The sequence below is a fragment of the Camelina sativa genome, chromosome 20 (genome assembly GCF_000633955.1).
Source record: "Camelina sativa cultivar DH55 chromosome 20, Cs, whole genome shotgun sequence".
Classification (NCBI taxonomy): Eukaryota; Viridiplantae; Streptophyta; class Magnoliopsida; order Brassicales; family Brassicaceae; genus Camelina; species Camelina sativa.
In genome coordinates, this window is record NC_025704.1 from 13463482 (window position 1) to 13490476 (window position 26995).

General features: G+C 35.1%; 6 protein-coding genes and 1 pseudogene across 6 annotated transcripts; 3 read left to right on the forward strand and 4 right to left on the reverse strand.

Moving 5' to 3' along the window:
- LOC104770699 (GEM-like protein 6) lies at window positions 1982-3209 on the forward strand. The gene has a single exon (XM_019242313.1). The coding sequence runs from the start codon at window positions 2103-2105 to the stop codon at window positions 2970-2972; it is 870 nt and encodes a 289-aa protein (XP_019097858.1). The 5' UTR covers window positions 1982-2102; the 3' UTR covers window positions 2973-3209.
- On the reverse strand, window positions 4387-5405 carry LOC104772492 (agamous-like MADS-box protein AGL53). The gene has a single exon (XM_010497098.2). The coding sequence runs from the start codon at window positions 5285-5287 to the stop codon at window positions 4406-4408; it is 882 nt and encodes a 293-aa protein (XP_010495400.2). The 5' UTR covers window positions 5288-5405; the 3' UTR covers window positions 4387-4405.
- Window positions 8100-11010, forward strand: LOC104770700. The gene is made up of 5 exons (XM_010495158.2): window positions 8100-8763; window positions 8989-9145; window positions 9251-9336; window positions 9622-9710; window positions 10488-11010. Exons 1-5 carry the CDS (start codon window positions 8456-8458, stop codon window positions 10733-10735), a joined length of 888 nt encoding a protein of 295 aa, XP_010493460.1. The 5' UTR covers window positions 8100-8455; the 3' UTR covers window positions 10736-11010.
- Window positions 11678-15512, reverse strand: LOC104770701 (annotated as a pseudogene).
- LOC104770702 (mitochondrial intermembrane space import and assembly protein 40) lies at window positions 15748-17120 on the reverse strand. Its single transcript, XM_010495160.2, has 4 exons — window positions 16892-17120; window positions 16500-16537; window positions 16276-16401; window positions 15748-16106 (listed from the first exon to the last, which is right to left on the reverse strand). The coding sequence occupies exons 1-4, from the start codon at window positions 17028-17030 to the stop codon at window positions 15909-15911; spliced, it is 501 nt and encodes a 166-aa protein (XP_010493462.1). The 5' UTR covers window positions 17031-17120; the 3' UTR covers window positions 15748-15908.
- LOC104770703 (DNA-damage-repair/toleration protein DRT100-like) lies at window positions 22134-24375 on the forward strand. Its single transcript, XM_010495161.2, has one exon. It carries the CDS (start codon window positions 22424-22426, stop codon window positions 24188-24190), a length of 1767 nt encoding a protein of 588 aa, XP_010493463.1. The 5' UTR covers window positions 22134-22423; the 3' UTR covers window positions 24191-24375.
- Window positions 24398-26163, reverse strand: LOC104770704 (high mobility group B protein 7-like). The gene is made up of 8 exons (XM_010495162.2): window positions 25884-26163; window positions 25663-25745; window positions 25503-25557; window positions 25292-25405; window positions 25143-25197; window positions 24995-25039; window positions 24817-24900; window positions 24398-24734 (listed from the first exon to the last, which is right to left on the reverse strand). The coding sequence occupies exons 1-8, from the start codon at window positions 26012-26014 to the stop codon at window positions 24585-24587; spliced, it is 717 nt and encodes a 238-aa protein (XP_010493464.1). The 5' UTR covers window positions 26015-26163; the 3' UTR covers window positions 24398-24584.

Sequence of the window (26995 nt, forward strand, 5' to 3'; positions counted from 1 at the left end):
AAATAATTTTATTATTATTTTATTAAATAATTTCGAAATTATTTTATTAATGATTTCTTGTAATCTAATAAATTAATAATTACTATTTTTTTGGATAATCATTTTCAGGTTACAACAAATTAATATTAAAATTCTGTTATTATATTTTGTATTAAAATACAGTGGCATTTTGTGTAATATTTTACATGGAGTAGGGTTATTTGTTTAAAGGGTTGCTTAAATAAGTATATAGATTTAGAGTTGTACATTTAATAAATACAAAATATTAATTATATACATATAGTAAGTCTACTAAACTAGTACTCCGGATCAAATTTTTTTTTTTATTATTGTATCTACATATATTGTGTCTGATTTTGTGAAAGCTGCAATTTTTTTCTTCTAGAGATTGTAACGAAAGTGATAAAAATGAATACTGCTTTGAAAATACATTACCCTCTTGATAAATAATCTCAGGGTGAGTACTATTTCATCTCTTGAGCTGCCAAAAGATAACAGAAGATTAAAAGCTTACAGTGTAGTATTCTTTTTTTTTTTCAGCAGCTTACAGTATAGTATTCAACATAAATATTATAACAAACAATATGAACACACAAGACCATATTATTTATTGGATCAGAGTGTGATATATTTCACCTACACAAACCAATTGACCAAGTTGAGATGCATATGCTTCATTGATACAAATGGGCGCGAAAATAAGAAGCGGCTATGCTNAAAATCAGGCCTATGCTTCCCCCACAAGTCCCTAAGATAACCAATAGTTGCTTTGTTTCCAAGCCCTTGGCAGTTCCAGCTTAAGATCTTCATTTATCCAGCATTGGTTTGGGTGGCTTAGATCCACCAGTTGTCCCCTTCTCCTGCTCCTGGTTCCTCGGGTTTGTGCCTTCTCCAGCTAAGTCAGTAACTTTAGGAGCAGGCCGCTTCCTTGGTGTTGTACGCAAGTAGACATTTAGCTTCTTAGAGGCATTTCCCTTAAGAGCCAAAGGTGGTTTCGCCTTGCGGACCTTGTCAACCGGTGGTGCAGCAGCGGGATCAACAGTTGCACCAACATTCATATCCGTGGGATCCTCCTCAGCTGCAATGTCATCTCCTTCAGATACTGCAGGGACCGAATGAGTCACAGCTGGTATCTCGAGAGAGATATCCGCACCATCTTCCCCCTTCTGTCCAGCAACAAGACCTCCTGATTCTGAATCTGCAAGACCTCCTGATTATATTTCTTTTTAAAAAAAATTAACATCGCGGTACACCACGAATTACTATCTAGTAATAATAATAATAAATGCATAAAAAAATCACAATGCCAACGCGGAAAGCTCCAAACCACGACGTTCCCTTCTGCATATCTCAATTTGCTTTCGCCTTATTCAAAAAAGCGTTACGTCATATTTGATTTTCATTTTTTTTTTTTTCGTGCCATGTTCCTATTAAGAAGGAAACATATCTTATCTCCTATACATGTATGTAAAGATATATGAGGAAAATTAAAATCAGGCTAAACAAAGTAGGATAAAAAAAAAAGGTTGATGTTGTAGGTTAAAAAGCTAGTCGGAGTCCAACGTCAACCAGTATGATCATGAGATCATCTCGTTCTTTCTTTTTTTCTTTGTAACTTTGCTTTTCTTTTGGCAATACATCTCTAATATACAAACTGGTTTCATATTATAAGGGATTAATTTATGATGAGTGTTGAGGGTTGAAAATGGATTGTAACATGTCACCAAATGAGTAATTGTTAACAGACTAATTAATAATTAATTAATGAGAACAATCTTAAAAAAAGTCATATCAACAGGAAGATACGCATCATTAATTATGATGCGGAAAGACAAATTAAAGCTACGTACCGACATGATAAAGAACATGTTGAGCTAAAACATTTTCATCAGTTATTGAAATTAGTTTCGAAATAATGTCCTAAACACGGACTTGGTAGTTGCAAGTCCTTTCTTTATATAAATCTCTCCTTTAACTAGATCAAGATTATTTTTCTCACAATATAAAAGAAGAAAAAGCAAAACAAAGCATATGCTTGGTCTTCTTCTATTTGCTTTTAACCCCAAAGAAAGTGGCTTTTTCCCTGTCTTGATGACCAATCTATGACTCAGCCTTTACCACAAAGATCTCGAGTCTCAACGATTCAATGTTTTTGTATTCAACTGCCTCTTGTTTCTTTGTCTTTCCCTTTATATACCTTCTCACCAACACGGTTTCATCATCAACCATCACTCACAATTAATCTCTCTACTCTCTCCTTCTCTTTCTCACAAGATCAAGAATCAAGAATCAAAATCACCGCTAAACCATCCAAGATGACATTGAGCAGAGTTCATCAACAAGCTATTGCATTTCCCGCAGCCAAGACTGCAACGATGAGTTACTTGCCTGACCCACCTTCCATCAATAAGCTCCAAGTCCCAACTTCATCAAAGTTTTCTTTTCTAACAAGCAAAGGAAAATCAATGCTGCGAAAGAAGAAAACCGATAGCTTCACGAAAGGAGCTAGAGACCAGGACAAGTTAGAACCCAAGCTAAGTGAAACAGTCAAGAGAAAGCTATCCTTGGGAGCTAAGATCCTTCAAATGGGAGGCTTAGAGAAAATCTACAAGCGACTCTTCAAAGTCTGCGATGAAGAGAAGCTTTTCAAGGCGTACCAATGTTACCTATCCACAACCGCAGGTCCCATCTCAGGCCTACTCTTCATCTCGTCAAAAAAGATTGCATTCTGTAGCGAGAGATCCATCAAGGTGGCTTCTCCTCAGGGAGATATCTCTAGGGTTCACTACAAAGTCTCAATCCCGTTATCCAAGATCAATGGTGTGAACCAGAGTCAGAACACGAAGAAACCATCTAAGAAGTACCTTGAAGTAGTTACAGTTGATAACTTCGACTTCTGGTTTATGGGATTCGTGAGCTACCGCAAAGCATTCAACTGTCTCGAGCAAGCTTTAAACGAAGATGAGCAATAAACTGAAGTGATTTTTCTCTGAGCAGCTAATTAGTACAGGTTAAAGAAGAAACCTATCATTTCTGTTTTGACCTGTTTCAGTAGTCAGAGGATGTTAGGAAAAAGCCTCGAAGAGACTGACAATATTGTTTGTACAAACTCGTTTCTATTTTTTTTACTGCTTTACTCCATGTGGCTGCAGAGCAGTGACTTAAAGTGGGATTATTTTATATAAACAAAGATTGATTTTCCTCATGAATAAATTGTGTCACAAAGGCCTTAATTATAACTAACTAATTGATTTGCAGCTAAAAAAAGATCATTATGTACAATCTCATCATTTGTTAAACAAAAATAGTCTCTTCTTTCCCTTCTTCCTCAGCAGAGCCTGCAACGAATATAAGCAGACCCAAAAAAATAATCAGCAATTGCTTCTCTAGAAACGAAGCTTGAAGTCTTTGTATTATTGTATCTACATTTATTATCTCTGATTTTATGAAAGCTGCAGTTTTTGTCTTCTAGAGATTGTAAAGAAAGTGATAAAATGAACACAATGCTTTTGAAAATATATTACCCTCTTGATAAATAATCTCAGGGTGAGTACTATTTCATCTCTTGAGCTGCCAAAAACATAACAGAAGATTAAAAGCTTACAGTGTAGTATTCAACATACATATTATAACAAACAATATGAACACACAAGACCATATTTCACCTACACTTGAGTGTCTAATCCTACCGAGGTACATAGATTTAGTAAAGGATCATAGGACCAAGCATATGCTGATTGTCCCGGATCAAGTTTCTGACAAGCTCACAAACCAATTGACCAAGCTGAGATGCATATGCTGATTGATAAAAATGGGCGTTTAAAACTCATGGGATGGTTCCTGCTGGTAATAAAACAGACGAAGGTAACAATAAAGAAGCTGAGGTGCCAACTTCAAAGATTGAGGGTTATTCATCCGATATGCTTAAATTTCAAGCTACAACTAAGTCGGTTTCTTATTTCAATCCTTGCTTATCTTCAAAGATGAATATGTATCAAATGTAAACTTAAAGTGGGATTATTATTTTATATAAACAAAGATTGACTACTATTCATATGAACGAATTGTTTTACGAGTCCTTATCTCTCTAACTGTTTTGCAGCTGAAAAAAGCCAGAGCCTGCACCGAACCAGTCACTGTCTCTCTGATTTTTGTTTTCCAGAGACTGTAACGAAAGTGATAAAATAGATCATTCACAGAAACAACAAGGTTCAATTTACTCAATTAGTTTACTTGTCTGCATCAATTACAGACATTTAACATTCAATGTGATCTATTGCAGACTATGTTAGAAACTTGAGAGAAAAATACATTCATACAATTGGCAAAACATACAATTCAAAGGATGATACAAAAATTCATAACAAACCCTAAATAACTCATACATAATCTAACTTCGTCGTAATCATACACAAGAAGAGAACATCATTGGATCTGCAAAATACGGAGTCTGATTCCAGTCCGCAAACTGATCATCAAAGTGGACAAGTGGTGGGGTTTGTGTCTGCATCAGAGGAGGAAAGACCATGGGAATGGGAAGATCAAAGTTGTTACTTGTTAGAAACGAGCCTTGTGCCCCAAGTGAAGCCGAACTCATCGATGGGTCAAAGGTAGAAACAGAGTCAGGGAGTTGACAGAAGCTACCGTTGTCATGGTTATAGAGAAAGAGTGAAACTTTGCTCTGATGTTGTTGAGTCAACGATGGCGTCGATAGGTTTTGCTCTGTTTCTGACACACCACCGCTCATCAATGATGGATCTGTTGTGAAGAAGCCGGCGGAAGACACCAAAGGGTTCTGATCGGGTTGTTCTGTCTGGTTCTGTAACACCCGAAGAAGGTTATCTTGAAACACCCGTAGATTACTCTCTAACGAAGCCTCCATCTCCAAAAGTTTCTCAGAGAATCTCTTGTCATTGATATCTAAAGATGTCATCTTGTCGGTCTTCTTATTCAGAAACTGAGAAAGGTTTGTGCTTTTCTTGCGTCTCTCGCTATCGTTGAGTTTGCTGTATCTCTCTGCCATGTCTCGAACCTTGGATTGATCTTCCGGCCATGTCCCGACGAGATCTCCGTCGCGGTTGTAGTATATAACACAGAGTTCGACATCACAAAGGATCGAAAGCTCGGAGGCTTTCTTAAACATGGTCTTCTCTCTCGAAGCAAGATTTGTTGTCTTCTTTGATACGGAAGAGAGCGAGGGCTTGAAACACTTGCGGTTCCTCACCGACAACATTGAAGAAGAAGAAGAAGCCAACATTGAAGAAGAAGAAGAAGAAGAAGAAACCATTGTTGTACGTTGTTTTGTTTGTTTTACTGCAGAGAGAAGAAAAAAGTAGAAGAAGAAGCTTTTTAGTTTCCTTTGATGAGAATTAGGGTAAACACACACACAACTTCAGAAAATTCGATTTTCCATATTTCTCTTCATTAATGATATGAAATACGCGTTTACTAATTTTCCTTTTTTTCGTTTTTATATAAATATATATAAGTAATTGTAATTTTCCTCTTTTTCGTTTGTTGTCACAATCTGGATTGGATTCTCTCTTTCAAAAGAAAGTTTCATTAGAATAAACTTTAACTCTCTTTCAACATGCAAAGCTGCACATTCCTCCATTCCCACACAGCCACACGTTACACAGACAACAAGTTATTTTATGACAAAAAAGGACAGAAGCATATAAGGCATAAGTCTTACTGTAGTAGAAGCTGAGAACTTTTCCGCAATTTGTGAGACAATTACTACTACACTGGATGCTGTAACCTTCTCTCTCAATAGATAACGTAGCTGCTTGCCATATATCCAGGTAACCAGTCTATTCAAAGCCACATGCATGTGAAGGATTAAAGCCAGAGTTCAAATGGCAAATGTTACTTATACCGCAAGGGAAACATTGTATGAAGCATGACCAGTATGAAAGGTCTTCTCTATATTGCTCTGCATCACTGGATCTAAGGGAACCAGTAACCACTATCTCGTACACAACCAACCAGAAACAGCTCAGCGAACATAAAAGAAACTTAATTAACATCTTAATATCAAGATGTAAACTGACAAGTAGTGGCTTAGTTTTACAGGAAGTCATCAAGAGGGCATGATTTCTCAAAGTAAATTGATAAACTTACGGCAAGCGATCTTGTGATTGTCATTGGCAAACAACACCTACACAAGCTTCCCCTGAAATCAGAAAGTAGCAAATGAAAATTGCAAAAAACTAAGAATAAGTCAACAGAAAACAACAACTCTTAAATCATATTAATTAGCATGATATATCTCTATCCCACAAACCAATATACTGAGGAAACTAAAATGATCCAGATCAAAATTTCCAGTAGACCTCAATCCTAATCTTTGCTATATTCAACATATAATCTCTCATTCATTGAAAAAGATATTAACCTTTCGGTTCCTGTCATCCAAAGGCTGAACTTCAACAGCAAGATACAAATCAACATCATCAGCAGTGACGAGGTAATGTGGCTGTCAACACAGTTGTTACAAAATATTGAGACAAGTGAAAGACTTCTTAGTATTTAGACCAGGAGGCAGGGAGTCCACACTCAGTTACCTGGTTGCACAAACATCTCAAAAGCTGCCTGACTAACTGACTGGTACACACACGAAACGCATATTTGATCATCAAAATATGTTTGGTCAAGAGAGTCCGTAGAGCCAAATTTAAACCAAGTAACTTGTAAGAAAAAAAACTAAGAGTCAAGAGTCAACGACAAACAAAGAGGCAAAGATATGTCGAACATGACAGATCATATCAAATCTGTAATTAAATAGTTTATCTAATCGTTAACATATGATGTAATTTGACATTAACAAAAAGTGTTACGAAATGTGAGTTGAGATACATTTTTGCCTTAGTCTAAAAGAAAGATTTTGTGATTGGAGGGGTTTATGCTTTTTCTGTCATGTAAATGGGATGGCCTAGCCATGCACCCTCTTCAGTCTTCTCTGCTCTGTCATTTCCACGTAGATCTTATTGCTACTCTTACTTTGACAATAACCAAAAAACCAAACACACTCTGAACAAGATAATTCCATACTAATTTGTAATTGAAAAAAACCATAGATGGTTAAACACATTCTCATACTGTATATAGAAATAAATATCACTTACAAGTTACAACAACATATTATTAATATTTTTAGCAAATAAAAAAGAAGATAGTCTAAAGTTTTAATTTATTTTTGGAAAAACTGGCAATATATTGAATTCACAAAGACTGAAGAGACCAATATTAAATAGAGACCTTATTAATTATGCAATATATGGAAATATATATAAATAAAATTTAGTTTGTTGCCAAAAAAAAAAAAAAGCAGCTCTAATTAAATTATTTTCCTTGAATTTTATTATTCCATTCTCTTTATAATTTCATATTGATTTAATTTTTCAGATTTCTTAAACTTTGATACATCTTGAAATCCTCAATAATATTCATAAGAAAAAAGTAAAATGGAAAATATCATTAGCAAAATGATTGGGAGAAAGACTAATTTTGAGAGGTTTCTCGAATGTTCGACTCCACGTGTCCCGATTCACTATTACACTCAGGTAAATTTAGATTTAGTTGTTTGTTTTTATCCATTTTTATAAAGAAAATTGTTTGAACGAACATTCTCGAATCTAATTTCGAGAAATTTGTCGAACGTTCTTTTCCACGTGTCTTGATTCTATATAATTTTCAAATAATGTTATATTTATTTGGTTTTTAATCCTTTTCATAAATATTTTGTTTGAACAAACATTCTCGAATCTAATTTTGAGAAGTTTCTCGAACATTCTCAATTCCAACAAAACAATATGTAATCATTTTGAACAAATTAAAATTTATTTTTTTAAAATCTTTTGTGTAGAAAGCAAAGAACAATCAAATCAATCAAAATCAATTATCATGAATAAAACCCATTAACAGATCTAACATGAGCTATAGGTACTGGTACATATAAATTATGTTATGGTTTACATATAGATTTACAAATACGATCGTGTAATCTACTTTGGTATCCCTGTTCTTCAAATGGATCGTCTTAGGTCGTCAACTACTCTAGACAAATCTCGGTTTATTGTATTAGATCTCTTGTTTTAGTTCTCTAGAAAAGGATCACAATTCTTTAGATCTACCATGCATGTGTGTTCTCCTGTTCATCATCCTTTGATAAAAAAAATATTATGTATGTGGATAAACAAAAACGAATAGATTTGGTCAAAGTCTTGAAATAAGTAATAGTAATGTTATAGTGGTAAAAGGCGACTAATTAAATACGTTTAGTCGTTGACATTATTACCATGATTGCCATATTAATTTTTCGTTATTATAACAACATCTTAGCCAAGATTGAATACTAGTTTTTATTTGGGTAATTTATGTTAAATTATAATGTTGAGGGACCCGTCTACACATTAGAAACAGAACGAGGGCTGTTTAAGAATTTGTTAAAGTTATGGTCTTATTCCAACCCGGTTTAAGGATCCGAATAGTGAAATCGGGTTTACTAATCTCAAAATCTCTGGTTTTGCTGACAAAGGGATCGTCGTCATCATCAGGAGCCACAGCAGAAGATGAAGAAGTGAGAAGGCCTCACATCGTCCTTCAAGACATTTGGTCTACCGTTGATAAGTGGAGCTCCTTTGGTCGTAAAGTTTCTCTTTCCGTGGAAGGCTTCGACGAGAAGGTTAACCATCACTTTGTTCCTTCACTCTCTGCCATTCAGATCTTCACCCTCAAACCCTTCACTGATGATGATCCAAGGTTCGATTTTTATTGTCTTATTGCTTCATTGGTAACAAGATTTGATATGAAAGTATGTGGCTTTGTGGTGGAATTGAGTATGAGGGTCTAGTTTTGTCAAGTGTTCATAAGGAGGGAGCTATAAAGTTTATGTCTTTTTGAATTTTTCTCAAGAGTCTTGTGTGTTTATGATTAGAATTTGACTATTGTAGTGTAGCTCTTTCAAGTAATTGATTCTGAATGTAGGAGCTCTGCCACTGGAATAGATGATGGTACAGAGTCAGGATCTGCTGAACCTGACTCTTCTGACAAACGGATTGTGAATGCTGATCACTTGGGCTACCTTTATTTTCAATATAATGAGACAGATAAGCCGTTCAAAAGACAACCTCTTACTCCCATGGTATCTTATAGTAATCTTTATTTTCCCTTTTGGTGTTGGATTGGTTCTCCACAAATCATTGGTTAATGGAAAGTGTTTTTGTCTTCTTGTTTATGTATTTTGTAGATCAATGAACTAGCTACGAAGCACCCTGGATTGACTACTCTGTCGAGTTCAGAGCTTTCTCCATATAGCTGGATTTCGATTGCTTGGTATGTCGTGTTTTCTTATTATCTTGTTCAGTTTTAGCATGTTCTTAATTACTTATCTCTCAATTAGGCTACAAAGTGATTACTTAATTGTTCACCGTCTCTCCATGAGGCATATTACTACATATATATATATATCTGCTTGTCATTTCACAATAACTTGCTTTTTATATGATTCATGCATGCTTCCCATGATGTATATTGTGATGTTAGTTGCTGTCTTACTCCAAATATATAATTTATCCGTAAATCCTAATTGTGATTATATTTGAATTGGAATTATTTTAGGTATCCCATTTATCCAATTCCACCAAATGACAACGAGGATATGTCTACCGCTTTCCTAACGTACCATTCACTGATGCCAAACTTTCCAGGTACTTTGGTCATTTGAGACTTAACAATTATACATAAGATGTAAAAGTTGTGCGTGCTAAACTATCTTGCATGTGCTTTAGAGTATTCAAGTGTTAGATAAAGTAGTACTTCAACAGACTTGTACATATAGTTCCCGTACTTTGTTCTTGTTAGGTTGTATTCGACTTTGGAAAATGATGATTGGTTATAGTGATATACTGATATGCATATCTGGAAATCATCTTTATATAACTAATAGATATGCAAAAGATTAAGTTATTGAGGTTGATTGATTTACAGTAGTACCTTAATCATGGGAGAATTAAAGGATTATGATTGTGTTTTCCTATTTAGCTCTCTCAATTTAATTAGCTCTTGAAGAGAAGTAGAGGTTATGCTTTAAGTTGAGTAATAATAGGGGATTAGTCTCTTTTTGGTATTAATTTGTTATAGATAACATGAGATGGAGAAGTTGCATATACCAATCCTAGCCACTCTTTTCTCTGCATGAAAGTCTTATATATCTTCAGTTTCTAAATACGTTTTCTTGTTTTAACAAGACACTTACTTCCTTTTAGCTAAATAAGTAAGGGTCTCTGAGCTTGATTCTATTATTTTCTTAGAGCAAAGTCAGTCTTTTAGCAAGTATAACTAGTTAACTTCTGGTCATCGTATTGGTGTTGATATCATAAGCTTTTTGGTTTTGTAAACAAGTGTTTGATTGATTACATTTTCCATGTTTCTTCATCATCATTTTCTTAGATATTAACTAGTTTTTTGCTTGTGATTTCTCTCAGAAACAAATGGTAAAGATGTTAAGGGGGAAGAAAAAGGAGCGTCAGGTGCAACAAAAGTTGAACTTCCTCCATTTGCTGCAGTGACTTACAAGGCCTTTGGTAATGTGTGGATCATGCCTGGGACATCAGACAAACAGAAGATAGAGATGCTTGAGAAGTCTGCTTCCTCATGGCTGAAATCACTCGGCTTCTTTCACAATGACTTCAACTTCTTTATGTCCCGGAAGTTTTGTGGAGTGCCCAAATGATGTGGTCGTGCTGGTGAAATGTTAAGGACAGCAATGGGATCTTGTCGTCATATGAAAACATTCTGCTGGTAAAGAAGTCTATCTTTCTCTCTCTCTCCCTCTCAGACTCTTTCTCAAACTCTTTCTCAGACTCTTTCTCAAACTCTTTCTCAAACTCTTTCTCAGACATTGATGTTATGTTTTTGCTCCTGCTGTTATTTACTTTGAGGATTTTTTTTTTTTTCAAGTGGATATTACTAGCTAATATTTGGGGTCTATTTGATAAGATTTTCATATATTTAGGTCTAAATTGCTTTAACATATTGGAATAGACCATTTTTTATCGATGGTCAAAACTCATCATCATTTGTTTTCTTCTGTTTTTCCATGTTAAGAATTGCATTATAATTGGACTAGACTTTGATTTTGCATTTTTAGATCTAAATTGCATGGTATAACATATTTATCGATGGTCAATTTTATGATAGTCTTCAAGATGTAAATAGTTGTGCTTGGATTTCATCTAATAGTTTTTGTTTGTACTAGTAGTATATTAAACCCATAATGGAATGAATAAAATAGTTCAATGATATCAGGAAACCCCATATTGTTTGGGCGCACACCATGTACTGTAACCCTTAATCTAGAAGAAACCTATCCCCGAATACATATGTTTACGTATTTTAACATATTGTATACATGCATATCTCAAACTAATCTACTATATTACGGTATATGGTATACAAACATCAAACTATAAAACCCATCTAACTCCTTAAAACGTTCATATTATATTGAATAACTAAAACTAAAATTAAGTTACGTCTACTAGACTACTACATTAAAATAGATGAAAGAAAATGGTTTTTCATTAGGGGTAGTTTCATCCTTTTCAGTGACTTTGCCGAATGAAGATGAGACCAACTTTAATTTGTGAAACGAATTTGTGCAAATTACTTCTGATGAAACGAATTTGTGCGTCTCACATGTCTGAATAAACCTGAATCTTACTTTGAATGGGGAAGAACGAAAATCCTAAAATCAAAAGCAAGTCTAGAAAGAGAGACAATGCGTGTGAGAGCGTCATTTCTTCTTCTTCTTGCCATCATCGGGTCTAATGAGCTGAACAGGAGCTGCTGGTACCCTAAACCACCATTCTCTTATCCGCCTCTCTAACCGGTCACTACTCGCTTTCCTCCACCCGACTTCCCTCGTGAACCACTCTACAAACGCAATCGTTATCAAGTACTTCACTGGAACAACCGCCAATATAACTGCCACAGCCACAAGCGATATAGCTGTTGTATCTGTAGCCTGAAACATATTTAGAGAGACAAGAGTGTTATTATTATCAACCACAGACTCTCCGATTTATTTTAAGCCGTCATCATTAGTTTTTGTAACATTATACCTGAGGAAGAATTGCAAGAGTAATGGCTCTTATCTTGAGGAGACCAACGTTAACTGCTTGGATTAGCGACTCAAACTGGCTGATTGCGTCTTGTAGCACGAGTAGCTGCTCCACTGCGTTTTTACTTGGTGGAGCCTTCACTCGAACAGCTTTTGGCTCTTTCCCTTTGTTGAACTGCTTACGCCACAACATCACTATAGCCACTATGACTAATATTGACGGTAGTATGAAACCAATCCACCCACTGCACAACATAACAAGATCTTAGTCTCATCACATTTGTCACTCTAATCAAACTTTTTCATCATGTCTTCAAATTTGAAATCTTACCTGATGATCAAATAGCTGACTAAGATCATGAACACTGTTGATTTATAAGGATCTTGCCAAGAGGCTAAGAGATTTATACGCAAGCCTAGTTTGATGAAAGGTAACAATAGCTCCTGGAATGTGACTATCGGTTAATATAGTACTATAAAGCAAAGAAAAAAGGAAAAAGATGAAGAAAGAAGCATCTCATGATACCTTCATAACTGCAACGTTAGTGTCAATTCCTTCTACTTTCACTTGTTCCACAGTCGCCTGAGCAGCTTCAGCCCTGTCCGTGTCTAGGATTGACTGTTTCAGAGCTATCTCCAATGGACTCGTCTCCCCAACACAAAAATCTCCTATGATTGTCATTTCTTCACCCATATTTGTCCCAGTCTCTAGATTCAAGCCAAAATGCTCAAGCAATTTGAGTGAGACTGGAGATAAGTTTGAGGGCCATTTCATATACTGAACAAAATCGGCATCAGAAGGAACATCGGTGGTTATGCGAGAGACACGGCTGGATAGAGCTTCTAAGACCATATCTCCACCAGGGAGACTTTCTGCCAGATTAAAAATAAGCAGTGTTTTGTATTGGGAAGAGAAGACTTGAAAAGCTTCCTTTATCGCACGGTACCGGAATATGCCAAGGATTGCTCTTGCAAGTATTTCTGATCGTTGAATCCCTTTAAAGTTGTATCTTCGTATGAACCACTGTACACGAAGGATCTCCAGACATACTCCCAACCAGTAGTCTCGACGAGCATTGCCTTTAAACTCTGTAAATTCAAAATATACCGGCTCTGACCTGTACATACATAACAAGATAAAGCAAAATACATAAATCCACGAGCACAGAATTTGTGAAGAATCGTAAACGAGACAGACATAAGACTATAGACTATATAGTCCATTAGCACACTTACACTAGAATTGATTTGTACATGATGGCTTTATCAAAGATGCGAGCACCCAATGGCCCTGTCAACTCAGGTTTGATGACCTGTTTTGTGTCTTCAGTGAGATCATATCGCATGGGCTTATCACCACCACCCATTGAATCAAAATATAGAGCACAGTTGGTAAGTGTCAGTTTACCTACAAAAGGAAATGCTTGATAAATATTGAGATGGAAACAAAACCAACCAATTAGAACCACAGTTTTCATCTTTCTCCTTTTGCTTAAGGTATAATATAATGCCACTGCAGAAGGTTAGAATAAATAAAATGACTATATGCAGAGATCTCTCCAGAATTTTACCAGGCCATGCTGAGATGCCCACATGTTTAAGAACCGGTAAAACAGGATTTGCACCATCCATATCAAGAACTATTTCTCCCTTGCCAAGCTGAAGATTGGCAGCTGAAGGTCCTAGAGTGCTTTTTGCAGCCTTGAAAATCCTACAAATATAAGAGGGCAAGAAAAAGATTGAAAAAAGATTGATTACTGCTTTGGATAATGGATAGCATTAAATGAGCCACAGAAAAATTAAATCATCTTCAACATTAGAAGTTAATATTAAGTAGCAAGCAATACTCTTTTGACGTAATATGTTGTCAGCTAAGGGATCATTAGGCGTGTTTGAGGTAAGAATAAGTAAGTAGATACTACAGAAGTAGACTGAAGTATTTAAAGTACCAGAAAAGGAGACCAAGATTTCAAAACCACCAATGTGTTATAACGCTTAGATGGTGCATCACGTAAACCAAATGCAGAAAAGTATATTAAAGGAATGGAAATAAGTAGTGGTAAGTTCATACTTGTCAAGTGTGCGGATGTATTTGTCATATACAAGGAAATGAAGCCTGTGGGCTGACGAGCTAGTCAGTGCATCAAAAAGATTATGTACAGTTATTGCATCTGCAATGGCAGGACAAACCGGAGCAATTCTTGCAAAAGCCTCCTGTCCAACAGACTTTTTTTCATCAACCTAATAAGCAAAATTTTCAGGAGAGAAGTCAGTTCAGTTCTTCCAATCATGAATAATGCATAAACAAAGGAAGTCGAAAATGGTAATAACCTGCAAAGCCATATTTGTGGGACTAGAATAGAATAGCGACCACCCATCCTCATCCTCTAAGTCCTGCTTGGAGGGAGATGCTGCATCCTAAACTTGGCAAATTTGAGACAAAAACAAGAAGATCAATTCAAATATTTCTGTTTAAGTAAATAAAAACGCCAAAAAATGGAAACCAGATAGATAAGATTTCTCACTTTGTTCTCCTGCTCACTTGTGACACTTGGTGTCTCCCAAGCAAGCATCATATCAAACATAAGCTGACGGAACTCTGGATCACTTAGGTAATCAGGCTTCTTCATAACTTGGTGAAGCGCATGAAAAGAGCAGAACTCTAAAAAGTTTCTTGCATATGTCAAGAGCTGCTTAACACTCTCAGGCAACTCAACATCAAAATGATGCTGCAGGTCTTCTGTGGCTATTTCAAGGATCCTGCAAATTGGCAAACCCCAAAGAAATTTCCCTAAAATCAATTCACAAATCACCAATTCCCAAGTATAGCCCAGAACAGTAAGGAATAATCACATCGCGTAATAAAGATTAAGCAATCGCAAGTATAGCTCAGGATCCGAAACGTATATGAATCTCGACAATGTTGAGAGAGAGAGAGAGAGAGAGAGAGAGTAGTTTACTTGGAACAACGGGAGACGACGGAATTAGCAAGAAGAGAGAGAGCTGAGGAATAGGTTTCGGGGAAGCGATAGGAGACGGAGAAGCATCACCATGAGCAGAGGACGATTTCTTCCGATGGAATAAAGATTTCAAAGAACTCTGATGCGTCCTCATGAAATTCTCCAGCGCTCCAACTTTCGCACCGCCGCCACCGTCTTCTTCCATCGGAAAATCACCACAATGAATGAATCAGATCAGAATTGGTAAAATCGTAACCCTAGATTGCTTCTCGGATTCACTTCCCGAATTAGATTCCTCTCTTTCTTATATTGCTTTCTTTGTGTGCAAGCTTCGCAGACTCCTCCTTAGTACGCAACTGTACTATGCAGAGAGATCTCTCCTTATCCGTGCACGCCTCTCGCAGTATTCTTTAGTGAGAGAGGATTAGTTTTTTGAAACACAAGAAGATTAGTTAATGCGATTTTAATTAACTAAAAACCATTATTAACAATCTAATTAGTATCTCTAATCAAACTGAATTAAACCGTTCGGTTATTGTAATTCAACCTAACTCTGTAGTTTAAACCGTTTGGTTTACTACCTTAGATTAACACAATGATAAATCAATTTGTTATTATTATTTTCTTTGTTCGACGATTCAGTTTGTTAGTGAACGTAACAACTAAAAAATCTCAAAACATTTTATTTAAATAATTTAAAAAAAAAGAGAACAATGTTGATCTACACGACCATTGATAATGGTCTTCTTTAACTCTCTTCTGTTTGTTGTCATGTAGAGGAAACAATAGGTACTAATTGCTGACTACATTGTTGTTTTGATCTTCTAAAGCTTGGATTTGTTGCTGCGAGGCGGGTCTTTCGCCCAGAGAGGTGGGATGATTCTCTGGTCTTGCACAGGCGGCTGCTCTTCCTTTTTCTCGGTTTTTTCTTCTTCGTCCTCTGTAACCGATTTAGAGAATGCATCCGGGTTGGCTTTTATACAGCTTTGCAATGCTATAAATGGATTCACACAGTCTGATCCCTGCAACAACAACAACAACAACATATACAATATCTTTTGTGAAGCTTGCCTTCTAAAATGGCACAAAAAATGTAATAACGAAAAAGACAACTGTCGCCAATGTTAATGAGTATCTGAGTTGAGGTTACACTATCCAAAAACAATCTAATAACGTTCAGTAACAAATTACCTTTTCTTCAGCAGTGCTTTTGAGAAAGCAAAGGAACGCCTCAGAGAACTGAGAGCCACAAGAGCCATTACGCAAATCTGCTATGCAAGGACAATCAAGAGATCTCTGTGCCTTTGCTTCAAGCGACTGATGGATTTGGTATTTGTCAGAAAACTAGGTAATTATTTCAAAGCAAAAGAAGCTTGTGGATATAAACTGAATAAAGAACGAAGTTGAAAAATAACCTCATTCTCATTCTCATCTTCACCATAAGCAGCAGCTTCTGTGATATTGAAGAGAGAGTATACAATAATGTCATATATCGCAGAGACCAAACAACAGAGAGAATACACATAAAAGTGTTTCTTGAGGGATACAAAGATAGAATCCATAAAGCTTTCTTAAAAACCAAAACTGGATTAGAAGGTTGTATTCCCATAGAAACTAAAAATATCAAAAGACTTGAGAATCTTCCTACAAGCAAGAACAATACTTTTTGAATTGATAATATGGAGAATCGCAAATTTCAATACTACATCACCAATTTCATCATTACCAATCAAACACAGGACAAAAGCAATCTCCAATTCCATAAAAGCGAGATACAGAACACCCACAAAAAGTAACGATTACGAACCAGCGAGGAGAGAATCCATCGATGTCAACGAAGTATTATCGCCATGAGAATCACGCGGCGAATTCGTAGAAGGAGAAGGAGTGTTCGTCGTCGTCGTTGTCGTTGGAATTGAGTTCTCGTCACTCTGAGCTTGACCCATCTTGAGAATTACTTACTGCTAAAACCTCCGATTAGGAATTTGGTTAGCCGCCGAAGAGAGATCCATCCCCTCTCTTAAGAAATGCGGCGACTTTACCCAGTCAATTTCTAAAATCGAAATCAAAACATGGCCCAGATAAGTCAATATGGGCCGGGCTTTAAATTATTTGTTGTCAATTGTTTTGATCACCATTATTGGTTGAATAAAAGAACCACAAAACTCAAATAGCGAAAAGTTCAATTTTTCCCTAACGATAGAAATTATAAACAACAGCAAAAGAAAAGAAAAAAAAAAGTTAAGTATAATGATTTGAATCTTAGGTTGTCAAAGTGAAAGTAGGGTCAAACTTTTTTAATATAAAACCCAGAAACACAAAAATTGGCTTTGTGAATCTTATCGACATATATAACGACTCCCATTATCATCAATTCTTCTGGCTGTCAATATCGAAACACACTTTTTCTCGCATTCAAATTTTGAAGACCAAAATAAAAAAAATAAAAATAAATAAAAATTTGAAGACCTTTTTCGTTAGTTAATAATTATATTTATAGACTAAGGATTAGTGCAAACTATTTTATTACTTTTTTTTGGGGTTTTATAAAACTAATGAAAAGATTCTAAATAATATAATGTTCTTTCCGCTTTATAATTAATATACTGATTTCTTAATTTATAAATCAAATATAATATTGAAAATTAAGATCAAAATATTTTAAATTAAAAATATAATAATTGTTTTGAAGTTTTTAAGTTACCAACACCAAACTATAATTAACTAGATGAGAACCCGCCCGATGTGCGGGTTTAAAGTTTTATAAATTATATTAAAATTTATTATACGTTATTTATAAATTTTATTTTTGTTATAATACACTGAGTTATATCCATTTACAAATCTTTTATGTATGTTACTATTAAAAATATTTTTTTTATACCTAAATATATTATATGTTACAAATATATTCACCCACCTATAAAATGTCTATATGAACACATTAAGCCAACTATTTTACTTTGACTTCTGCATAGTTTTTTAATTACTAAAATTGTTAGCTCAAAACATATCAAATGAAAAATATATTACATAATATACTAATCAATAATGTATCATCACAATAGTGTATGACCACCATGGAGAAAACCTCGGCTCCGTCCTCATCTCTTATGGAGAGAACCTTGCGTCCAACCTCCTTCACCATAGAGACAACCTTGGCTCCGCCTTCCTCACTTGGGGAGATAACCTTACATCAAATCCCTCCACCTTCCTCCCTTGGGGAGATAACCTTGTGTCTAACCTTCTACACTATAGAGAGAACCTCGGCTCTGCCCTCCTCTTGTGTGTAGAGAACATGTTCATGTCTTTTTGCTATCTCAAATGACTTGTTCCGACAACCAATGAAAGTAAAAGCTTTTTTCTAATGTCACAAAAAAATTTTGATAGTAACTAATGTTAAATTCCCCAATGTATTTATGGGATTGTCTTTGACAAACCATGATATAGCATCTGTCTCTGTAATGCCTCAACCGTCACTTTGCTTAGTGAACCCATATCCACTCTCAATCCATGGGCTCACCTTCTTAAGTGGGCCCTACATCTTTTTCCGGCTTGTGGATCCACCCATATTCGATGGCTGGTTTGTTACGTCAAGGAGGCTTTAAAACAATAGAAAATTATAAGCACGGTAATATATGAATCTCAAATAATCAAAGATGAAAATACAAATTAAATAAAATAATCTAAAAATACTATAATTAATTTTAAAATACAGTATTAAGAGAAGTAGACGCACATATTAATTTTTGTTTGGATCAACATATTAATCTTATCTATTTCCAACTGAAAAAGAATAAAGTAGTAGAAAATTTTGGTTTAAGAAAATAAGAACAATTTCTCTTTCCATTAAAAAAAATCCTAATTAAAAAAAGTTGAAAGCAGTGTTTTAGAATAACTTAAAATTAAAAATAATTAAATAATATTATAATTTCGAATTTTATGAAATATATATATATAATATTCTTATAATTATTTTAAAAACTTTGTATTTTTTTATAAATTCTGTAACTTTTGATAATTATCTTTTTGCATTACTAATATGTTTTTAAACAAAATATTTTATTTTTGTTGTAATTAAATTCCTCTTATTAAATATTAACTTTTACAGATGTCAAAATCTGAGATTGATAACTTGACACATGTCAAAATCTTATTAATGACTAACTTTCAAAACCCAACTTTATATAATAAGATGAGACATATAATTTGTCATGTTGGATTTTAAATTTTGCATGTTGGAGAATGGAGATAAAAAGAATATACTCATATAGCAAGAAAATTAATTATAGAAAATCATATTTAGATATTAATATATTTTCTTGTTTAACAAACTCTTTGGAGTTCTTATGGATGGAAGTGCTCTTAATTTGATATTTTTTGTTTGTCCCTCAATACAACAAAACATCAAGAGAGAAACATGGTTTATAACAAATTCAACGTCAAACGAGAATATATTTCTAAAGATATGACTAGAAAAATAATCAAAAAAAAAATCGATAAAAAGAGGATGTAGTTTCAGATTTGGTTTTATGCGAGTTATGCTACGATTTGCGCAATAAAATAAAACTATAGAATCCATGAAGTAGTCTTAGTGCAGTGGTCAGTGGTAAGTCCAATTGTAAACGGCATCATCACACGAGTTCCGTTCCCTACAAATATAAATTCGTAGAAATTTTGACTAATGCACCGGCCTATTATGGCCCGATGGTTGACAACAAAAAAAACTAGATAATCCATATTCTTTGTCTAATTATACCTCATTTAGGTGTCATGGTGTCATTTTGTTACTCTCTTTGTTTCAGTATATAGGTGATTTTAGGGGGAAATAGTTTTAATTTTCATTGCAAAATATACTATAAAACTTTTTTTGAACACTGAAATTATACTTTTCTTTGTTTTATTGATTTTAAAAATATATATATTAGATAAGAAATGATATTTTAAGTTAGGAAACAAATTTTTATATATATATATATATATATATATATATATGTATATATATATATATATGTGTCTCAAAACTTTAAACATCACTTATATTGAAACACATGAGGTATATCTTTCAACACCTCTTTGTAGCTGCAAATGCAAAACTGATTAAGATACATTTTATGCACTTAGATTTTATAAAAATATCTGATGTAACAAAAGAAGTTATACTTCAAACATATATAATTCAGCATATAAACATATTGCATTCCCAATTGGAAGAAAATAAATGTTATAGAACTACATATAAATATATAATATATGTTGACAAACTTGTAATCTTGTGGTTTGTAATAGTAGATAACTCGAAGTTGGAAATTGCTAGTATGTCTAATGTGAGCAATACATAATATTTGAAAAGGGACGTATATTATATGGTTTGGTTATGTCCTACATGGACCATTCTTGCATCAAGCCGCAATTGACGCTTTTACATACACTTAAGAGAAAGAAAATTAAACAAATCGAAATCAAAAAGCCTTACAGCAAAGAACAGCATATAAACTATAAAGTTTCAGAACAAACTCTCAACATTTAACATATTGCGTATCTATATATGCTCCCCTTGACGATTAATAATATCTTATGAGAAAAGAAAATTACATACCGAATGATTAGAAGCTGATATTGTTAACTACGGGTACTAATATCATATATTCAAAATTTTTAAATAAAAAACATATGTATTATATTAAGTCAATTTTTAAAAAAGTAATAATTATGTTATGGGATGATAACTAATCAATAGTGTATCAAGTTGTTATTGAACTATTTGGACTTGAATTATCATTTCTAGCTTTTTTATTGGTCTACACAAAGTTGTCTTTGGTGACCACATAATTGATGGGGTTGGGACTTGGGAGCTGTGTTATTATTGTCGATTACAAAAATAAACTTGTAGTTGTTTTTTTTATGTCGATGCAATTAACATAAATTAATAATTATTTAGTCTACGGAAAAAAAAACGAAAAAAGGTCAAGAAATTGAGAACGATGGTTTTTGACTCTTTTGATATATGAGTTGCGGCCCTAATATTCCATATCTAATGTTTTAATTCCCATCTTGATTTGTCTAATTATCATATCAAACCAACTAAGTTGCTATAATTAGCCTCGATATAATAGTCATATCACATATGGCTCGGATTATAAACTGCAGCCTAAATTTTCAACTAACCCCCATAGGCCATATCCATCTTAATGTGTCTTATATGAGATGAAATTAGATATATCTCAAATCAAAAAGGTTGGTAAAATGAAACATCACTATGAATATTCAACGTTTAAATAGTATCCTATCTTCTCCTAGCAACTCATACTCAAAATACTAGATAGGTTTGGTGTTCACTGGTTAATCAAATCTCTAACCAAAAATAAATCCTAATCTATAACGTACCTCATTGTTTATTTTTCGAGCTTATTTGTGATAATACGTGATTGCTAACAAAGTACCATGTTAATTCAAAATATGATCAAGGTAATGTATTTAATAGACATCGATAGTTCAACCAACAAAACAAAATTATTAAAGGAAAACTATATGCACCTGGTTATCGTTTATTATTTTCCTTTTTAGGCTTACTTTGAATCTTTTAGTTTTGTATTTTATTAATATCTGCAAACGTAAACCTATTCATTACATCATATTACAAAAAAAAGTCGATCGAATACTTTACAAATACGAAATTTTTAACAACTTTATTTGAATTGTTTATTCACAGAGACAAATAGTGGCCAATATCACGAATTCACATGAATTTATTAATGATGAGAGCTTTTCCATGTTTTGTGTTTTTTTTACCCAAAGAAGAAGAAGAAGAAGAATGGTTATAATGTAAAAACAAAGCGTAAAACAAAATATTCAAACTGAGTTGCGCTCCAACGTTCGAAAACAAAATTGGGATACTCGTGAATCAATCCAACGGTCACAATTCTCCATGTGAATCTCTTCAAGACCTTTTGTGTAATATTTTTTCAAACTTCTTTTTTGGTTTTATTCTCTTTTTTTCACCACTCCTATAAGTAAAGGTGGGTTATTTTTCAAGATCCAACCAGACTTATTCAACCAATTCACTTAGATTTTTTTTGTTTTGGGTTTTGATTAAAGTGAAAACAAAATAACTTTTTGCAGCTCTCTATTTTTTTTTTTTGGGAGGGATTGATCATTATAATACCTTCCTGTATAAGTGAAGGAACAATAATAAAACAGTTTCTGTTCACTTCACTTTATCCCAATTCGAGCCAAAGTTAACTCTTTGTCAGATCCTTTTGTCTGAAAAAGAGTTCTTATTTTTAACCTTTTTTTTTTTTTGTTAAACCGATCAGAAAAACAAACCCGTTTTCCCACAATGCAAAATCTAAAATGGATTTTGAATCTCTTGTTTGTTTCTGCTCTTCTTCATAATTTTGTTCACTTCTCATCATCAGAAGTAATCTGTTCGAGCAAAGACAGAGCATCACTTCTGAGTTTCAAGTCAAGCATCATCAAGGACACAACAGGTGTTCTGGATTCGTGGGTTGGTGAAGATTGTTGCAATGAAGACTGGGAAGGTGTTTTATGCAATCGAGCCACGGGAGAAGTCACCAACTTGGTGTTGCAATGCCCTGCGAACGAGCCTACTCTTTACATGAAAGGCACACTATCACCTTCACTGGGTAATCTCCGATCTCTTGTGGTTTTGTCCATTACTGGAACCAAATTCATCAGTGGTTCAATCCCCAACAGCTTCTCTAATCTCACCAGTCTTCGCCAGCTCGTACTTGATGATAATTCTCTCCAAGGCAATGTTCCTTCTGTCTTAGGCCGTCTTCCATTGTTGGACACTCTTTCATTATCTGGAAACCGCTTCTCAGGTCTTGTCCCGCCGAGTTTGGGGAACTTGAGACGCCTTACTATTATGAGTTTGGCTCGGAATTCATTCTCCGGTCCAATCCCAGTGACTTTCAAGAACCTCCTCAAACTTGAGAGTCTTGATCTCAGCTCCAACTTGTTATCTGGACCAATCCCAGATTTCATAGGCCAGTTTCAGAGCTTAACCAATCTTTTTCTCTCCAGCAACAGATTATCCGGAGGGTTACCAGTTTCTGTTTACCGCTTAGGGAAGCTTCAGATCATGTCGTTGGAGCGCAATGGTCTGACCGGACCACTCTCAGATCGAATCAGCAATTTGAAGTCACTCACTACCCTTCAGTTAAGCAGCAACAAGTTCATCGGTCACATACCAGCATCCATTACAAGACTGCAGAATCTATGGTCTCTCAATCTCTCGAGAAACCAGTTCTCTGATCCTCTACCTGCTGTTGTAGCCAGAGGATTTCCTTCTCTACTGTCCATTGATCTATCATACAACAATCTTAACATTGGAGCAATTCCAAGCTGGATCAGAGACAAGCAACTCTCAGATATCAACTTGGCTGGTTGCAAACTGAGAGGAACTTTTCCGAAGCTAACAAGACCAACGGCCTTGACCTCACTAGATTTGTCTGACAACTTTCTGACAGGTGATGTTTCGGCTTTCCTCACAAGCATGACCAATGTTCAGAAAGTGAAGCTCTCAAAGAACCAGCTCAGGTTTGATCTCTCCAAGCTGAAGTTGCCTGAAGGAGTCGCGTCCATTGATCTAAGTTCAAATCTTGTGACGGGGTCGCTTTCAAGCCTGCTAAACAACAAGACAAGCAGCTTCTTGGAAGAGGTCCATCTCACCAACAACCAAATCTCAGGGAGGATCCCTGATTTCACAGAAAGCTTGAACCTGAAAGTTCTCAACATAGGGAGCAACAAAATCAGTGGACAAATCCCAAGTTCAATAACAAACCTTGTTGAACTTGTGAGACTGGACATCTCAAGAAATCACATTACAGGAGGCTTACCTCAAGCTCTAGGACAGCTAGCGCAGCTCAACTGGCTCGACCTCTCGATCAATGCACTTACAGGAAGAATCCCGGATAGCTTATTGAACATCAAGACAATCAAACATGTGAGTTTCAGAGCCAACAAATTGTGCGGGCTGATTCCACAAGGAAGGCCATTCAACATATTTCCTGCAGCTGCTTATCTGCATAACCTTTGCCTATGTGGCAAGCCATTACCAGCTTGTAGGAAGACAATGAAGTGAAACCAAACACACGTTCTGAAGTGGCCAGTCCAACGCTGACTTTATTATCTTAGTTCCTATTACTTTTACGCATTTCTTCAAAATAGATGATATCTTCTATTTGTCTTTTACTCTTTTCTTACAATTATATTGTTTCAATCTGATTCTGTTTTCAATTTCATATCAAATAAATTATTATTACTACTCTTACTCCACTTGCAGAACACATAACTTAATCAAAGCTTCATTACTTGTCTAAACAAAAGTTATCATTTCCATGAACTACAAAAAACCCACTCGCTCACAACTACCTTCAAGATAACTAACTTCTTCATAATAAAAGCTTAAATGTACAACGATTAGAGATATCCATTTCAATAAGACTAGACCCCCCCCAAGAACGAGCATAACATGTCTAGTAGTCATCCAAACCCTCTTCTTCCTCTTCTTTACCTTCAGCATCTTTCTTGTCATCATCTGCGTTCTCAACTTCCTTCTCCTCAGCCTCGCCAGCATCATCAGCTTGTTCCTCCTCAGCATCATCAACCTCATCTGATTGCTTCTCCTGAAATAGTCATCAAATCATCTCAACATTCAAGATTCCATGTATAAAATGAGAAAAAAAAGAAACAAAGGACAACCCATACTTCCTCATCAGCATCATTGTTCTCCAGTGACTTGTTATATTCTGCCTTTAGCTCAGCAGCTTTATCCGTATAAACTTTCTTCTCCTATATGATCAAGAAACACAACCAGAGTTAAAACAAAACGCAGTAAACAAATCAACATTGAACTAAGAATGAAACAAAAAAGATAACAACTCACTTCCTCAGACAAAGACTTCCACTTTTCACCACCGCGTTTTGCAACCTAAAATCACATATATACACATAAAACAGTTGAGCCAATCTCATAACCACAACCTATAGAACTCAAATGCAGTAAAGGAGCCCAGTTAAACATATAATCTTACATCCTTAACATTAATAGATGTATTCTCCTCGCTATAAGTTTTACGGAAATCATTCCTGCAAAGTGAAAGCTAACATCAGCATCATCCTGAAGATGAATATAACATAACTAATCAAGAAAAGTAAGAGAATGAGACAAAGTTAACAATACATGAAGATAAAGAAGGCAGTAAGAGGTCGCTTAGGCTTGTTAGAGGTAGAAGAAGAGCTCTTAGCCTTTCTAACTCTCTTTGGCTTAGGTTCATCAGATGTTGTTGACTTCTTCCTGCAATAAAAAAAACAAACACAATCAGAAACTCAATCTCACACAGATAGAAACATAACCATTTCAACACAAGAAAAGAAGGCTAACGAGGTTTTACTTCTCTGCAGGCTTCTTCTTAGCCGCCTCAGTCTGAGTCTCCACAACTTGAGCTTCTGAAAAACAACAACAAACCAAATCCACAGAGACTATGAGAACACTGAAAAAAATACACAACAAGAAGGGGGCAAAAAAAAAAAAAACCAAAGAGATGATTATACCGAGATTCACTCTGATCTTAGCATCGAGACTGCAATTATGCATGCTAATAAGCGCTACTGCAACATTCTTGTTACATCCTTCACTGACGAATCATTCAAAATCACAAAATAAAACTTGTGAGAAACCCTAGAAATCCCAATCGCTTAATCTGAAGAGGGAACCCTAAAATCGAAACACAGATCCGAATCAAAGAATTAAAGGAGGAAGAAGAAGGAATCACCAGCGAGCGAAAGCACTGCCATCTTTAGCACGACGTAAGGTGGTGGTAGTAGTAGATGCGTTGCTGCTAGTTTCGGCTTCGACTCTCTTCCTCGGCTTCGGTGCGTTTGTATTCGACGATGCTCCGGCCATAATCGCAAAGATCGAAATGTGAGAGTGAGATTTCTGTATCGCTCGATTCGATTCGATTCGATTCGATTGGGATGAGAAAGAAGGGTTTCAGAGACAGTGGTGGAGAAGAAAAAGGAGTGAACTGAGAGGGAAACGAAACATTTTTCCCCAAAGTTATGGCGGCAATGTTTTTCTTTTTTAGGTCTTTGACACGGATCGTTGAGCTGGCGTTTTAACCCACCGTTGATTTCGTATACGCGAGTGTATATATGAACGGTCTAGATCTTGAGATGGTTCTCATTTTATTCGCGGTTTCTCATTGTTTTAATGGGCTTTAGGTTATAAGGCCCATTTAGATTAACCGATACTGGTCCAGCCCAATATAAGTCTTTTTGATACAAGAAAAAAGGTAGAAATTAAATTAGGATTGATTGATAAAAATATTTTTTCAAAAAGGAATAGTAAAAAGTGTTGATAACGGTAAAAGTGAAAAGAAAAAAAAAAAGGCTATGAGGCTAAGATAGGCATGTGGTGGTACAGAGAAGGTGAGAAGACTTTTGAAGGGTTTAAGGGTGGTGGTGATGGGGAAGGTGAAATAACAACTTCTCGCTTACTGTGCCCACCACCCACGCACCTCAGACTCAGAGAATCTCTCAGACTCAAGACTTTCAAATCTTTACCATTGTCTTGACTTTTTTTTTTACTTACTTTCACATTTTAGACGTCTCTAATCCACTTATATGATGGATTTGTGTGGAACTATAGTGTTAAATCTTCTTTGTTTTTCTTTGGTGTTTTAATGTGGGTTTTATCGCTTAATTAAACTATGAGTTTTGATAGATGGAATGATTATCTCACTCTCTCTCTCTCTCTCTATCTCTCTTCTTTGTTTTCAATATGATAATCATTGGGAGATTATGGAATAGTAACTTTTTACCTCCAACTGGAAATAAATTATTGTAGAGAATGTTTAATATCATAAACTTATCCCTCCTCCATCAA

Excerpts from the sequence above, each read along its gene's own strand:
- LOC104770700 (XM_010495158.2), top strand. The coding sequence starts at position 8,456 with ATGGTCTTATTCCAACCCGGTTTAAGGATCCGAATAGTGAAATCGGGT. Across the intron at positions 9,337-9,621 it reads AGCTGGATTTCGATTGCTTG|GTATCCCATTTATCCAATTC; the intron begins GTATGTCGTGTT and ends GAATTATTTTAG. Across the intron at positions 9,711-10,487 it reads ACTGATGCCAAACTTTCCAG|AAACAAATGGTAAAGATGTT; the intron begins GTACTTTGGTCA and ends GATTTCTCTCAG.
- LOC104770704 (XM_010495162.2), bottom strand. The coding sequence starts at position 26,014 with ATGGCCGGAGCATCGTCGAATACAAACGCACCGAAGCCGAGGAAGAGA. Across the intron at positions 25,040-25,142 it reads CATCTATTAATGTTAAGGAT|GTTGCAAAACGCGGTGGTGA; the intron begins GTAAGATTATAT and ends ATGTGATTTTAG. Across the intron at positions 24,735-24,816 it reads ACAATGATGCTGATGAGGAA|GAGAAGCAATCAGATGAGGT; the intron begins GTATGGGTTGTC and ends TGACTATTTCAG.
- LOC104770703 (XM_010495161.2), top strand. The coding sequence starts at position 22,424 with ATGCAAAATCTAAAATGGATTTTGAATCTCTTGTTTGTTTCTGCTCTT.
- LOC104770702 (XM_010495160.2), bottom strand. The coding sequence starts at position 17,030 with ATGGGTCAAGCTCAGAGTGACGAGAACTCAATTCCAACGACAACGACG. Across the intron at positions 16,402-16,499 it reads AAGATGAGAATGAGAATGAG|TCGCTTGAAGCAAAGGCACA; the intron begins GTTATTTTTCAA and ends CAAATCCATCAG. Across the intron at positions 16,107-16,275 it reads AAAGCACTGCTGAAGAAAAG|GGATCAGACTGTGTGAATCC; the intron begins GTAATTTGTTAC and ends TTGTTGTTGCAG.
- LOC104772492 (XM_010497098.2), bottom strand. The coding sequence starts at position 5,287 with ATGGTTTCTTCTTCTTCTTCTTCTTCTTCAATGTTGGCTTCTTCTTCT.
- LOC104770699 (XM_019242313.1), top strand. The coding sequence starts at position 2,103 with ATGACTCAGCCTTTACCACAAAGATCTCGAGTCTCAACGATTCAATGT.